General features: G+C 46.6%; 1 protein-coding gene across 1 annotated transcript in view; it reads left to right on the top strand.

Moving 5' to 3' along the window:
- The window catches only part of LOC143957710 (cytosolic phospholipase A2 gamma-like), a 136,713-nt gene that overhangs the window by 24,766 nt on the left and 97,192 nt on the right, over window positions 1-14,755 (top strand). Inside the window, exon 6 of the mRNA XM_077467405.1 lies at window positions 3,287-3,395. Coding sequence (XP_077323531.1) covers window positions 3,287-3,395 — 109 coding nt within the window. The remainder of the gene's footprint in view (window positions 1-3,286; window positions 3,396-14,755) is intronic.

Here is a 14,755-nt window from a genome sequence, read left to right as displayed (position 1 = left end):
GGGGTGCTGATGGGACACTCTGTTGTAAGGGGGCTGGTGATGGGACACTCTGATGTAAGGGGGCTGGTGATGGGACACTCTGATGTAAGGGGGCTGGTAATGGGACACTCTGATGTAAGGGAGTGCTGATGGGACACTCAAAATGTAAGTGGGCCGGTCTGGATGAAGTCCAGGGCCATATTTCTGTCCCAGTCCAGCCCTGCTTCTTCCTAACGGAAATGGCACAGTCTTTATATTTCTCCGTTCATCAGAATTAGACTCTTTATGTTTTTGCTGTTTTCTGCATGCTACTACCTCCCCCAATCATCCAACTCGGCTCTGAAGCCGGTGCTGAAAGGTTTGCGGAGACCTCATGAACACTTGATCCAGAATAGGAATCCGGCACAACGGCATGCATCAACGGCATGATACGTTTTATTTCATGTAGAGTATTACAGACACAAATAGGTGCAGAACAAAAACTTCCAATTAGGTCCGGGAGTGATATTTATAAAAAGGTTGTGCTGCGTACAACCCTTTATGTATAAGGGGAGGTGTCTCCAACATTCATAAATATACAAAAGGACCCACCAAGGATATGATGCCTACAACAGGCTTACCACAAATTCTTTATTGAAAATATTAATCAAATAGATATAAAACTCAAACAGCCAGATGGCGAGTGAACCAGGATGGAACCCCCACCCAAAAGCATTCCCCCTCAAAAATCAATCTTCCCCACACTCCCCTATATCCACCCCCCCCCCCCCCCCCGGGAACTACCTACCTACCCTCCCAAGTGACACCACACTACCCCCCACCAATATACTGTATATACTCTGAGTATCCCGATAGGCCAGCTGAGGATGGTATGTTTTGTCTTGTTTCTGCTGATAGTAATAAATCCCAGCACCGATAGCCCTACCGCATTGTCAAGTCACACGCTACCTTACTGCATACTCTACGCCAGGGGTAGGGAACCTCGGCTCTCCAGCTGTTTTGAAACTACAACTCCCATGAGAGACATTGCAAGACCCTAACAATCACAGGCATGACTCCTAGAGGCAGAGGCATGATGGGATTTGTAGTTTCAAAACAGCTGGAGAGCCAAGGTTCCCTATCCCTGCTCTACGCCATTTGCTAACAGTCGGGACCAGTCTGCAAATTCCTTAAAGCATGTCTCCATCCAGACTAAGTGTCCATATAATGCAGCTGATATGACCCAAGCCTAGTGCAGGTGGAGTAAACTGGGCAGACTATAGTAGAAAAAAGTCCTGCATGCACCTCTCTGGCATGCACCGGGAAGCAATTTGGCTTATATGAGACAAGAGCTATAGCTGACAAGCATAAACGTGCACGGGGGGGTGCCAGGTGTGCCTGGGCACACCCTAATCACTATGTGTGGTGCTGATTCCCCCTACTGCCCAGGCTAACCCCCCCCCCCCTCCGTTGCCTCCCCACCCCACAGTGCTGTTGGCTTCCCTCCTCTCCTGTCCCCCCGGATGCTGCGGGGAATATTTCAGGATGGAGAGTGGGGGAAGGGGCTAGCAAATATGTAATTTACCGACCCCTTCCTTTTTTAAATGAACACAGTGAACACACTCGGTCACTGTGTCCATTCATAACTGAACCTCAATAAACTGTGTTTACTATGCTTCCATTTGTGAATGAACAGGAAGCTGCTCAGCACAGATCACTTCCCATTCATTCATTGTCCTGCATAGCTTAGGCTGCAAAGAAAGGCGTGTGTGCTTGAGCTTTGGGGTGCACATCCTAATTCAATAGGCCTGCGCACACCTTTGCTGACAAGGCAAAAAGAAAGACGGCCACAGCGTGATCCTCTAGTTCTGGGAGGGGGTTCATTGACACTCTCCCAGAACCCGCCTCTCACATGCACCCTAGGACACGCTTTGGGCATGCTCAGTGACTGGTGTGTCCAATCACAGTGGCCCTTTACCATGTGATCAGCTGTGTCCAAACACCTTTTATCACATGTAACAGACCTGCTCGTTATCAGTAGTCCTTTCCTCCCATGCTGTGCGTGAGGAAAGGAGAGCCGATAACCAACAAGACTGTCAGCAAATACGCTGATAAACAGGGCACTGAACAAAGCAGCTACATCAGTGCTTTTCAGTGCAGCCTCATCAGTTCCCATCAAAGCAGCCTTATCAGTGCCCATCAAAGCAGCCTTATCAGTGCCCATCGAAGCAGCCTCAATAGTTCCCATCAAAGCAGTCTCATCAGTGTCCATCAAAGCAGCTTCATCAGTTCCCCTTCAAAGCAGCTTCATCAGCGCACATCAAAGCAGTCTCATCAGTGCCCATCAGTGCAGTCTCATCAGTGCAGTCTCATCAGTGCAGTCTCATCAGTGCAGCCTCATCAGTGCCCATCAGTGCAGCCTTCTCAGTTCCCATCAGTGCCATCAGTGCAGTCTCATCAGTGCAGTCTCATCAGTGCCGATCAGTGCAGTCTCATAAGTGCCGATCAGTGCAGCCTCATCAATGCCCATCAGTGCAGCCTTCTCAGTTCCCATCAGTGCCATCAGTGCAGTCTCATCAGTGCCGATCAGTGCAGTCTCATCAGTGCCCATCAGTGCAGTCTCATCAGTGCCCATCAGTGCAGCCTTCTCAGTTCCCATCAGTGCCGATCAGTGCAGTCTCATCAGTGCCGATCAGTGCAGTCTCATCAGTGCCGATCAGTGCAGTCTCATCAGTGCCCATGGAAGCAGCCTCATCAGTGCCCATGGAAGCAGCCTCATCAGTGCCCATCAAAGCAGCCTCATCAGTGCCCATCAAAGCAGCTTCATCAGTTCCCCTTCAAAGCAGCTTCATCAGCGCACATCAAAGCAGTCTCATCAGTGCCCATCAGTGCAGTCTCATCAGTGCCATCAGTTCAGCCTCATCAGTGCAGCCTTCTCAGTTCCCATCAGTGCCATCAGTGCAGTCTCATCAGTGTCATCAGTGCAGTCTCATCAGTGCCGATCAGTGCAGTCTCCTCAGTGCTCATCAAAGCAGCCTCATTAGTGCCTATCAAAGCAGCCTCATCAACGCACATCAGTGAAAAAGAAACTTTACTTATTTGCAAACTTTTATTTAAAAAAATATATATATTTTTTTTTAATTGTCTGTCAATTTTTGTTGGCTAAGCAAAAAATAAAAACCCCCGTGGTGATTAAATACCACAAAAATAAAGCTGTATTTGTATGTAACAATGTCATATGGGCTCAGTGTGACAGAGCTGAAAGCTGAAAATTGGCCTGAGCAGAAAGGGTATTGAGTTGATAAATATTCATCTTTTTCTTCTGTAGATCAATGAAGGAACGCTGTCCAGCCACAAGGAGGTGTGTGAGAACGGCGACGTCCCGTATCCCATCTACTCTGCTGTGAGAAAGGATAAAATACATGAAAGCAAATTAGGTGATTTTTACTAGAACGGCCTAAAATGAAGTAGGATTCCAATATGATGAGGAATAATGACAAACTAAAATTCAGCCTTGGACTGCCCATTATTCCTCTGCTTCCATAGCCTGCTCTGCCCATTTAATTACAGCCAGAACCTACAAGCTCCTTCCCTGGTAAGTTGATGCCATCCAGCTTGTGCCCTACCGATCAGACCCTTTGTAGCTTTTCATCAATCTAGTGGAGGGCTAAAGATGGCCATACACTAGTAGATTTTCCAATGAACTTTACTACATAAGTTTGTGTGAAAATATTCATCAGTACATTCCATGACTTGACAAATTTCTTATGAAAGTACTTAAAAATGTGGCGTCCTGTTAAAGCAGGACTATACTAACCTTCACACTTCACAAAATCCCCCCCCCCCCCACCACCGACCGCTGACATCCTCAGTCTCATTTGTTCTTATTTGGTTCTTAATATTGATGAGCCGAAACACCCCCCCCCCCCAGGTTCGGTTCGCACCAGAACCTGCGAACGGGCCAAAAGTTTGCGCGAAATCTCGAACACCGTTAAAGTCTATGGGACTCGAACGTGAGAAATCAAAAGTGCAAATTTTAAAGGCTTATATGCAAGTTATTGTCCTAAAAAGGGTTTGGGGACCCGGGTCCTGCCCCAGGGGACATGGATCAATGCAAAAAAAAAAAAAAAGTTTTAAAATGGGCGTTTTTTTCTGGACCAGTGATTTTAATAATGATTAAAGTTAAAAAATAAAAGTGAAATATTCCTTTAAATATTGAACCTGGGGGGTGTCTATAGTATGCCTGTAAAGTGCCACGTGTTTCCCATCTTTAGAACAGTCTGAGAGCAAAATTACATTTCTAAAGGAATAAAAGTCATTTAAAACTGCTTGCGGCTTTAATGTAATGTCAGGTCCCGGCAATATGGATGAAAATTATTGAGATAAACAGCATGGGTACCCCTCCAGCCCATTACCAGGCCCTTTGGGTCTTGTAAATATATTAACAGGAACCCCACACCCAAAAAAAAAAAAAAAAAAAAGAAAGGCGTGGGGCATCCAGGCCCTATATACTCTAAACAGCAGTATACAGGTGGTCCCAAGAAAGACAGGGACTGTAGGTTTGTTCTTAAGTTGAATCTGTTTGTAATTTGGAACAGGTACATTTTGTAAGTGTAGCTCCAGCCAAACATTTTTTAAGCTTTTTGGAAAACATAGGTAAGGGTTATCATCACCCCTGTAACATTTGTTTTGCTGTCTGTGCCCCTGTTCAGAAGATTTCACCTCACTTTCTGTCCCAATTTACTTGGATTTAGAAAATTTGGGGTTTTTAGGGAAATAAGGATTGGGGATAAATCAGTGGAGGAGACAACTTTTTCCCATATTACATGCCCCACACTATATAAGGCCCCCTGCGTGGCGGCCTTGTGTAGTGTGTTGCGGCGGTGGTTAAAGACAGCGAGAGAGAGACAGTGTAATTTAATCTGAGTTAGATAGGGTAGGCAAGCAAGTCAGTTAGCTTCAGTTAGAGTGTGTAGAGGATATATACAGGTATGCATCCCAGGTGTTGCATATATATTTATACACTGTATTCAGTTTAGCTAGATCCCTCCCTGTTATTCTCTTCATAATATTCTGACAGGCAGGGAGCTGCAGTATTTTCACTTAGTGTACTGTGTCCTTTGCACAGTGTGCACCTAAAGCTTTACCTGAATACAATTGCCGGCATTCTCATACAAATACAGGCAGGGAGCTGCAGTATTTTTTTTAGTGTCCTTTGCACAGTGTGCACCTAAAGCTTTACCTGAATACAATTTCTGGCGTTCTCATAAAAAGGCAGGTAGCTGCAGTATTTTGATTTGGTGTCCTTTGCACAGTGTGCACCTGAAGCTTACCTGAAAACAATTGCTGGTGTTCTCATACTAATACCACATGCAGGGAGCTGCAGTATTTTCAGTTAGTGTACTGTGTCCTCTGCACAGTGTGCAACTAAAGCTAACTGAATACAATTGCTGGTGTTCTCATACTAATAATACTACAGGCAGGCAGCTGATTCTGCTAGCTGCAGTATAATCAGTATATACGTCCCAGCTTTGTGCAGCTACATCTCCATGTAGTCCATTAGTATGTCTGGAAGGCCAACAATGAGAGGCCGACAGTCACAAGCCAATAAAAGAGGGCAAGCAGGCTCTGTGTCTAGAGGCAACAGTGCTGGTCACGAACACGGTGCATCCTCATCAGCATGTGGCCGTGGGACACACTTGTCCTCTTTGTCGGCAGCTGGCCGCGTTGAGCCACAACATGCCGAAGACTTGGTAGAGTGGATGACCAAGCTGTCCTCATTCTCATTCTCTCTCACCCAGGCTCAGGGTACATTGTCTGGCAAAGCAGCTGCCAACGCAGCCTCTTCCCTTGGCTCAATGCCATCAGTTACTCCTCCCCTAGCCCCACTATGTCCTCCTGAGGAGTCCCCCGAACTGTTTGATCACAGTGTATGGTATGTGCTCCAGGATGACACCCAGCATTTTGAAGGCTCTGATGATGGTATCCAGCTAGAGGAAGGCAGTAACGTGAGCCCAGAGAGAGGGTGTGACCAAGAAGGACAGCAATCTGGCAGTCATGTTCCCCCAGCTGCAGTATACTGCCAGGTTTGCTCCAGTTATGAGGAGGGAGGAGATGATGAGGTCACTGACTCCACTTGGGTTACTGATAGGAGAGAGGAGGAGGAGGCACATCTCCAATGAGGCAGGATGCCCTCCAGGGGCCAGCTTTAGGGCAGCACCGCAGAGCTCCGCATGTGCAGGGTGCTGCTGTCTCTGTGCGTTATTCCAAAAGTTCTTTGGTGTGGGCCTTTGAGATGATTGCATCAGATCGCACTGCTGCTATTTGCAACATATGTCTCAAGAGTATCTCGTGTGGCCAAAACATCAGCCGCTTGGGCACCACAAGCTTGACCTGCCATGCAGTTCGTTGGCAAGCGTACCTAAAAGACCCACACCAAAGAACAAAGCAGACTTCTCCTTGCTCCTCATCAACTGGCATCTCCAACCCCACTATACCTTCACTGAGAGGAATGAAGGTGTAGAATTAGATGTGTCATAGCCAAGTACTTGTGGGTAATCTGCTATCGGTACACCAACGTCAGATTGTACCAGGCAAATTTCCCTGCCCCAGCTGCTGCACCACCGAAAGAAGTTCACTCCCAGCCATCCACATGCCCAGCAGTTGAATGCTAGCTTGGCTAAATTGCTAGCACTTCAACTGCTGCCTTTTCAACTGGTAGATTCTGCCCCCTTCCAGGTTCCCAAACACCACTTTTTCTCACGGAAGGTGATTCCGGCGTTCCATACCGGCATGTGGAAGGCAGTGTCTGGCCCCGCTGGACAGGGCAGTCAGTGGTAAGGTGCATATAAATGCTGACTCCTGGTCCAGCAGGCATAGACATGGATGCTGCCTATCTTTGACGGTGCATTGGGTGATTCTGCTGACAGCTGGGAAGGATGCAGGACAAGGTGCAGTAGTGTTGAAGGTTGTTCCACACCTCTAAAATGCTACTACTGGTGACTCTGACACACCTCTCTCCTCCACCCCCTCCTCTTCTTCTTCCTCCATGGCCTCATCCTGTGCTTTGCCCTTGGAACCAGCGGTGCTCTGTAGGCGTTCAAGGGGCTACGCAAGTACGCAGGCAAAAAGATGCCATGCGGTGCTTGAGCTGGTGTGCTTGGGGGACAGGAGCCACACTGGGGCAGAGATTCTGTCAGCTCTGCAGGGGCAGGCTGAGAGGTGGTTGATGTCACACCAGCTTAAGCCAGGAATGGTGATTTGAGACAATGTCACCAACCTCCTCTCCGCCCTCCGACAGGGACACTTCACCTATGTTCTCTGTTTGGCTTAACTTAGTGGTGCAGCAATTCTTGGGCAGGTATCTGGGCTTACAGGATGTCCTGAGGCAGGCCAGGAAAGTCTGCGTGCATTTCCACCGGTCATATAATGCCAGTGCTCAACTGGCTGACCTCCAAAAGGAATTTAACCTAATTTAGCGACTATGGCACCAGGACAGGGTCAGGGGAGCTTGTTTTTTCCCCCATGCCAGTGGGCCATGATCAGGGATGCATGCACTGTCCTGTCACCATTTGAGGAGGCCACGAGGATGGTGAGCAGTGACAGTGCATGCATCAGTGACATTGTCCCTCTTGTCCACCTCTTGGAGCATACGCTGTGTGGAATAATGGACGGGGCACTTGAGCCAGAACAGAGGCAGGAAGAGGAGGACTTCCTTACCTCCCAAGGCCCCCTTTATCCAGACAGTGTTCCTGTTGGCATGCCGAGGAGGAGGAAGAAGAGGACTGTGTCAGCATGGAGGTGGAGCCTAGCACTCAGCATTGGCAGCAGTCTTTAAGGGATCATTTACAATTCCAAGAAACCCATGGACTTGTACGTGGCTGGGAGGAGGTGGCTGTGGATCATGTCGTCCTTAGTGACCCAGAGGACTCCGGACCAAATGCCTCAGCTAACCTATGCTGCATGGCCTCCCTGATCCTGCAAAGCCTGCGGAAGGATCCTCGTATTCTTCGGATCAAGGAGAGGGACCATTACTGGCTGGCAACTCTCCTTGATCCATGTTACAAGGGTAAGGTTGCAGACCTTATCTTGCCATCATAGTGGGAGAAGAGGATGAAACATCTTTGGGAGGTCTTGCAGAAAGGTCTGTGCAACGTGTTCCCAGAGACTGAGAGGTTACAAATTCCTGGTCCAGAGCATTGTGTTGCTGAGGCTTCGGTCAGTTACAGAAGGAGCAGTGGAGAAGGTGGCCATCTGACCGATGCGTTCAGACAATTTTTTAGTCCGCAGCTTCAAGGTATGATCGGTTCCAGCAACCATTGCCAGCATCTGATTTACATGGTGCAGGAATACCTAGGGGCAAGATCAGACTTGCACACCTTTCCCACCAAAAATCCACTGGGTTACTGGGTCTTGAGGATGGATCACTGGCCAGAGCTTGCACAGTATGCAATTGAGCTACTGGCCTGTCCTGCATCCAGCGTTCTTTCGGAACGCACATTCAGTGCTGCTGGAGGCTTTGTAGCCTATCACAGTGTGCGCCTGTCCACCGAATCAGTTGATCGACTGACCGTCATAAAAATGAATCAGTCTTGGATCACCACTAGCTACCAAGCACCTGAAGCTGATTTAACCAAATATTTTTATTTTATTTTTTATGTCACATCCCTTCAAGACTGCCTATGTTGATGCTGAGTGACTATCCTGTTATGCTGACTGCCTATCCTCTTCCTCCTCAATGATCATGCTGATAGCTTGTAAGAATATTTTTGGTTCTGAGCGCCGCCACCAGTGGCTAAGGCCCAATTTTTCAGCCTCTGTTTAACAGGGGCGTGTAATTACAATTTTTGATGTAATATTTTGCAGGAGGATTCCTTGCTACACTTGACTACAATATCTGTGAGGGGTTGCAGTGTTGTAGCACCAGCACCAGTGCCTAAGGCCCAATTTTTCAGCCCCTGTTTAACAGGGGCATGTAATTACAATTCTTGATCAAATATTTCAAAGCAGGGCCCATTCCTCCGCCCACCAAGAGTAACTGTGAGGTCTTACAGTGTTGTGGCAACATCAACACCTAAGGCCCAAATTTCTGCAGAGCATATAGGGCAGACCCCTACTTTCAAACATCCAACTTACAAACGACTCCTACTTGCAAACGGAAGGAGACAACAGGAAGTGAGATGAAATCTACCCCTAGGAAGGGGAATTCTCTCCTGTAAGAGTGAATATGGGAAAAAACGTGTCTCCTCTCCACTGATGCTTTATCCCAATCCTTGTTTCACTAAAAACACCAAATTTTCCAAAAACATTTGTCATTGGGACAGAAAGTGAGGTGAAATCTTTTGAAAAGGTGCACAGACAGCAAAACAAATTATACAGGGGTGATAACCCTTCCCTATGTTTTCCAAAAAGCTTAAAAATAGATTTTTTGACTGGAGCTACACTTTAAAAATGTACCAGTTCAAAATTATAAACAGATTCTACTTAACAACAAACCTACACAGTCCCTGTCTTGTTTGCGCCGCCTGTATACTGCTGTTCTGAGTATATAGGGCCTGGGGGCCCCACGCTTTTCCTTTTTTTAATTTGGTTATGGGGTTCCCCTTAATATCCATATAAGACCCAAATGGTCTGATAATGGGCTGGGGGGGGGGGGGTACCCTTTCCGTTTGTCTCACTGATTTTCATCCATATTGCTGGGACCAGACATTACATTAAAGCCGCAAGCAGTTTTAAATGACTTTTATTCCGTTAGAAATTTCATTTTGTGCAGAGAGTGTTCTAAACACGGGAAACATGCACCACTCTACAGGCATACTATAGACACCCCCCGGCACGATATTTAAAGGAATATTTCACTTTTTATTCACTTTAAGCATCATTAAAATCACTGCTCCCAAAAAAATTGCAGTTTTTAAGACTTTTTTTTTTTTTCATTGATACATGTCCCCTGGGGCAGGAGCCGGGTCCCCAAACCCTTTTTTAGGACAATATCTTGCATATTAGCCTTTAAAATTAGCACTTTTGATTTCAAACGTTCGAGACCCATAGATTTAACGGGGTTCTAAAGTTTGCACAAACTTTCGGTCCATTCGCAGGTTCTGGTGCTAACCGAACCGGGGGGTGTTCGGCTCATCCCTATCTGTGGTATATTAGGAACAGAACAACAGGAAGGGTCTGCAGTGAGATCTAGCTAAACTGGATGCTCTATACTGAATATACTGCAGCTAACTGAATGAACTGCCTGCCTGTAGTATATTAGGAACAGAACAACAGGAAGAGGGTCTGCAGTGAGATACAGCTAAACTATATTATATATATATATATATATATATATATATATATATATATATATATACATACATACACACACACACACACACACACACACACATATACACATATACACATACACATACACACCCATACAAAGTCTGGGTCACACCCATACAAAGTCAGTGCTAACTGAATCAACTGTCTGCTCAATCTATTTAAATGAAAATCTCTCTCTCTCTCTCTCTCTGCCTTATATAGTATGGAGCATGTACTTAATCCCAGGAGCTATAACTGGCCAAAGGCACCCTGCCTTTGGCCAATTATGGCTCTGTTTGCGGTCATAGTGCATGCTTGGCCAATCATCAGCCAGAAAACCACTGCGATGATGCAGTGCATTATGGGCTGTGACCCGCCGCTCAAATTTGGCGCGAATGGCCCGTAATGTTCGTTCTTCATCCTCTGTTAGGGAATCGGGAAGTGAAGCATTGCGGCTTCACTGTCCGGTTCTCTACTGTGCATGCGCGAGTCGCGCTGTGCATCTCTACTGGTCCCCGCTGTGTCCTGGGAACTGTGTGTTTCCCAGAACACAATGGGGGGCGGGGCATCTGCGGCGGTCCTCGGCGATCTTGTCTCGGAAGTGGGTGCAGATACCTGGATTATCCAGGTATCTGCACCCCCCTCCCCCCTAAAAGGTGCCGATTCTGGCACCGGAGGGGGGGGAGGGATCAGATGAGCGGAACTTCCACTTCAGGGTGGAGGTCCGCTTTAAGGTAAAAAATGTTTAGGTAACAGTATCGTCCCCTTCACCAACATTTAATTACCTCAGCCCCCACTCGATCCAGCACTGTGCCCATTAGGGATGAGCTTTATGTTCGGGTCGAACATGAGTTCATCTTGAACATTGGCCGTTTGCCCGTTCGCCAAATAGCGAACAATTTGGGGCGTTTGCGGCAAATTTGAAAGCCGCGGAACACCCTTTAAAAGCCTATGGGAGAAATCAAATGTGCTAATTTTAATGGCTTATATGTATGGTATTGTCATAAAAAGTAATAAAAAGTGTCTGGGGACCCGGGTCCTGCCCCAGGGGACATGTATCAATGCAAAAAAGTTTTAAAAATTGCAGTTTTTTCGGGAGCAGTGATTTTAATAATGATTAAAGTAAAACAATAAAAGTGTAATATTCCTTTAAATTTCATACCTGGGGGGGTCTATAGTATGTCTGTAAAGGGGTGCATGTTTCCCGTGTTTAGAACAATACCACAGCAAAATGACATTTCTAAAGGAATAAAAGTCATTTAAATGTACTAGCGCCGGCTATAATGAATTGTCGGTCCAGCAATACACATAAAAGTTTATTGATAAAAATGGCATGGGAATTTCCCCACAGGGGAACCCCAAACCAAGATTTAAAAAAAAAAAAAAAAAAGGCATGGGGGTCCCCCTCAAAATTCATACCAGACCTGATTTTAACCGCTTACTGACTGCCTCACTCTGATATACGGCAGAAGGGCTCGTATAGGCCGAATCACGTACCTATACGTTGCCCTTTAAGGGGCAGCCAGCGGGCGTGCATGTGCACCCGACGGCACGCATGCACGCCCGCGCCAAGCTCCGCGAGTCGGATTTGATCGCCACAGGGATACCCAGATCTCCCCATGGGGAGGAAGAATGGGGAGATGCTAATGTAAACAAGCATCTCCCCATTCTGCTTAGTGACCGTGGCACTGATCTCTGCTCCCTGTGATCGGAGCAGAGATCAGTGGCGTGTCATACACAGCCATGCTCCCCCCCCACAGTTAGAAACACTCCCCAGGGCACACTTAACGCTTTGACGTTCTGCTCCACGCTAACTCATTGAAAAATGTGGACTTTAAAGGGTAAACCCAGTGGTTAACTCCTTCACTGCCATTATCATTTACACGCTAATCAGTGCATTTGTATAGCACTGGTTGCTGTATAAATGACGATGGTCCCAAAAATGTGTCAAAAATGTCCGATGTGTCCGCCATGATGTCGCAGTCACGATAAAAAAATCGGTGATCGCTGCCATTACTAGTAATAAAAATCTATAAAAATGCCATAAAACTATCCCTTATTTTGTAAACGCTATAACTTTTGCGCAAACCCATCAATAATCGCTTACTGAGTTTTTTTTACCAAAAATATGTAGAAGAATACGTATCGGCCTAAACTGAGGAAAAAAAATGCTTTTTTATACATTTTTGGCGATATTTATTATAGAAAAATGTAAAAAAAAACTTGTCTTTTTCAAAATTGTCACTCTTTTTTGTTTATAAACGCAAAAAAATAAAAACCGCAGAGGTGATCAAATACCACCAAAAGAAAGCTCTAATTGTGGGGGGAAAAAAAAGACATCAATTTTTTTTGGGAGCCACGTCGCCTGACCGCGCAATTATCAGTTAAAGTGACGCAGTGCCGAATCACAAAAAGGGCTCTGGTCAGGAAGGGGGTAAATTGTTCCGGGGCTGAAGTGGTTAAGGGGAACCCCGCACCAAAATGTAAAAAAAATGGCGTGGGGGTCCCCCCAAAAATCCATACCAGACCCTTATCCAAGCACGCAACCTGGCAGGCCGCAGGAAAAGAGGGGGGGGATGAGAGAGCACCCCCCCGAACCCTACCAGGCCACATACCCTCAACATTGGGAGGGTGCTTTAGGGTAGCTGCCCCCCCAAAGCACCTTGACCCATGTTGATGGAGAGAAGGGCCTCATCCCCACAACCCTCACCAGGTGGCCAGGTGGTTGTGGGGGGTCTGCGGGCGGGGGGCTTATCAGAATCTGGAAGCCTCCTTTAACAAGAGGACCCCCAGATCCTGCCCCCCCCTCTTTGTGAATTGTTACCCCTACCATTTCACAAAAAAGTGACAAAAATGTTAAAAAGACAAGAGACGGTTTGAGACAAGTCCTTTATTAATTTATTTTTCTTTCCTTGCTTCTTCTTCCATCTTCTTTCTTCTGGTCTTCCTTCAGTATTCTTCTTCTTCCATCTTCTTCCTCCACTTCTTCCTCCGGTCTTGTCTTCCGGCATCTTCCTCCGGCTTCTCTGCTTCGTCCTCTGCACGATCAGGTGACAGTTCTTATATAACGGAGGGCGGTGCCACCCAGTGACCCCGCCCCCCTCTGACGAACGAGGACTTCCCTATGGCTTTCCCCATGTTGTCAAAGGGAAGGTGGGGGGGTGACCCTGTCCTCCTCTGACAACATGGGAAAGCCATAGGGAAATTGTGGTTCGGGGTTCCCCCGTGGGAAAATTCCATGCGGTTCTTATCAATGAAGTTTTAATGTGTATTGCCGGACCGACAATTCATTATAGCTGGCTCTAGCGATAGTACTTTTAAATGACTTTTTTTCCTTTAGAAATGTCATTTTGCTCTCGGACTGTTGTAAACACAGGAAACATGCGCCCCTTTACAGGCATATTATAGACACCCCCCAGGTATGAAATTTAAAGGAATATTTCACTTTTATTGTTTCACTTTAAGCTCTCGAAAAAAACTGCCGTTCATAAAACTTTTTTTTAGCATTGATCCATGTCCTCTGGGGCAGGACCCGGGTCCCCAAACACTTTAACTTGCATATAAGCCTTTGAAATTAGCACTTTTGATTTTTCATGTTCGTGTCCCATAGACTTTAGCGGTGTTTGAACAACGTTTTTGCCTGTTCGCATGTTCTGGATGCAAACCGAACCGGGGGGGGGGGGGGGGGGGTGTTCGGCTCATCTGTAGCGGCACTCCCTGCTCTCACAGGCTTTGCTGAGGCATCAGAAACCATTGGCTTTCATTGTTGTCAGTCAAATCATTTGATGTGGGAGCGGGGGGGGGGGCTGAGCCATTCTCTCGGTCTATGAATGTAGGCAGTGGTGCTCGGGAGATACTGGTACTCATTGGCTGACAGCTGATCATGTGGTAAGGGGTTGGGATCGACACCTTACTCCGATCTGTGATCAGTCAAGTCTCATAGACTCGTTGATCACAGAGCGTGCCACGTGCGCCCCTCAGGGGGCACGCAGGCCGCTTGTGCACGGGACGACATCAATAGACGCCCTCCTGGCAAAGCAGGTCCGCGCTGTAGCCGTCATTCGGATCTCTAGCGGTTAAGACAAGCTTTCACTTAATTTTTCCATTATGTTATGATATCCTGTGTATTTCTTGTGTTTTCCTTGTAAAGCTCTTTAACCTTTAACCACTTTCTTGGGAAAAAGGAAGATATCACCACTCCCGGTAGACAAACAGATAATAAACCTTTCTCTCAGTTCGGAAGTTGTAGGTGCTGCCAATTGCTAGTAGCAATAAAAAGGAACAGATTGCGAACAGCCGCACTCTTGAAAAATAGCCGCCTTTTATCAAGAAAAATTCACATCAAAAATCAAAGATAGAAATCACAGCGGAACAAAAGAGCCGACGTTTCGCACTAGCGGTAGTGCTTATTCATAGCTCATGATTACAAACCAGGAAATCGAGTAAATACTCTCTTTCTAGTTACACTCATGTGATTGAGTAATTC

This window comes from Lithobates pipiens, unplaced genomic scaffold, assembly GCF_037356315.1.
Source record: "Lithobates pipiens isolate NorthernLeopardFrog02 unplaced genomic scaffold, aLitPip1_a1.2 Scaffold_55, whole genome shotgun sequence".
Lineage (NCBI taxonomy): Eukaryota > Metazoa > Chordata > Amphibia > Anura > Ranidae > Lithobates > Lithobates pipiens.
This window is presented reverse-complemented; position numbering and strand designations above follow the sequence as displayed.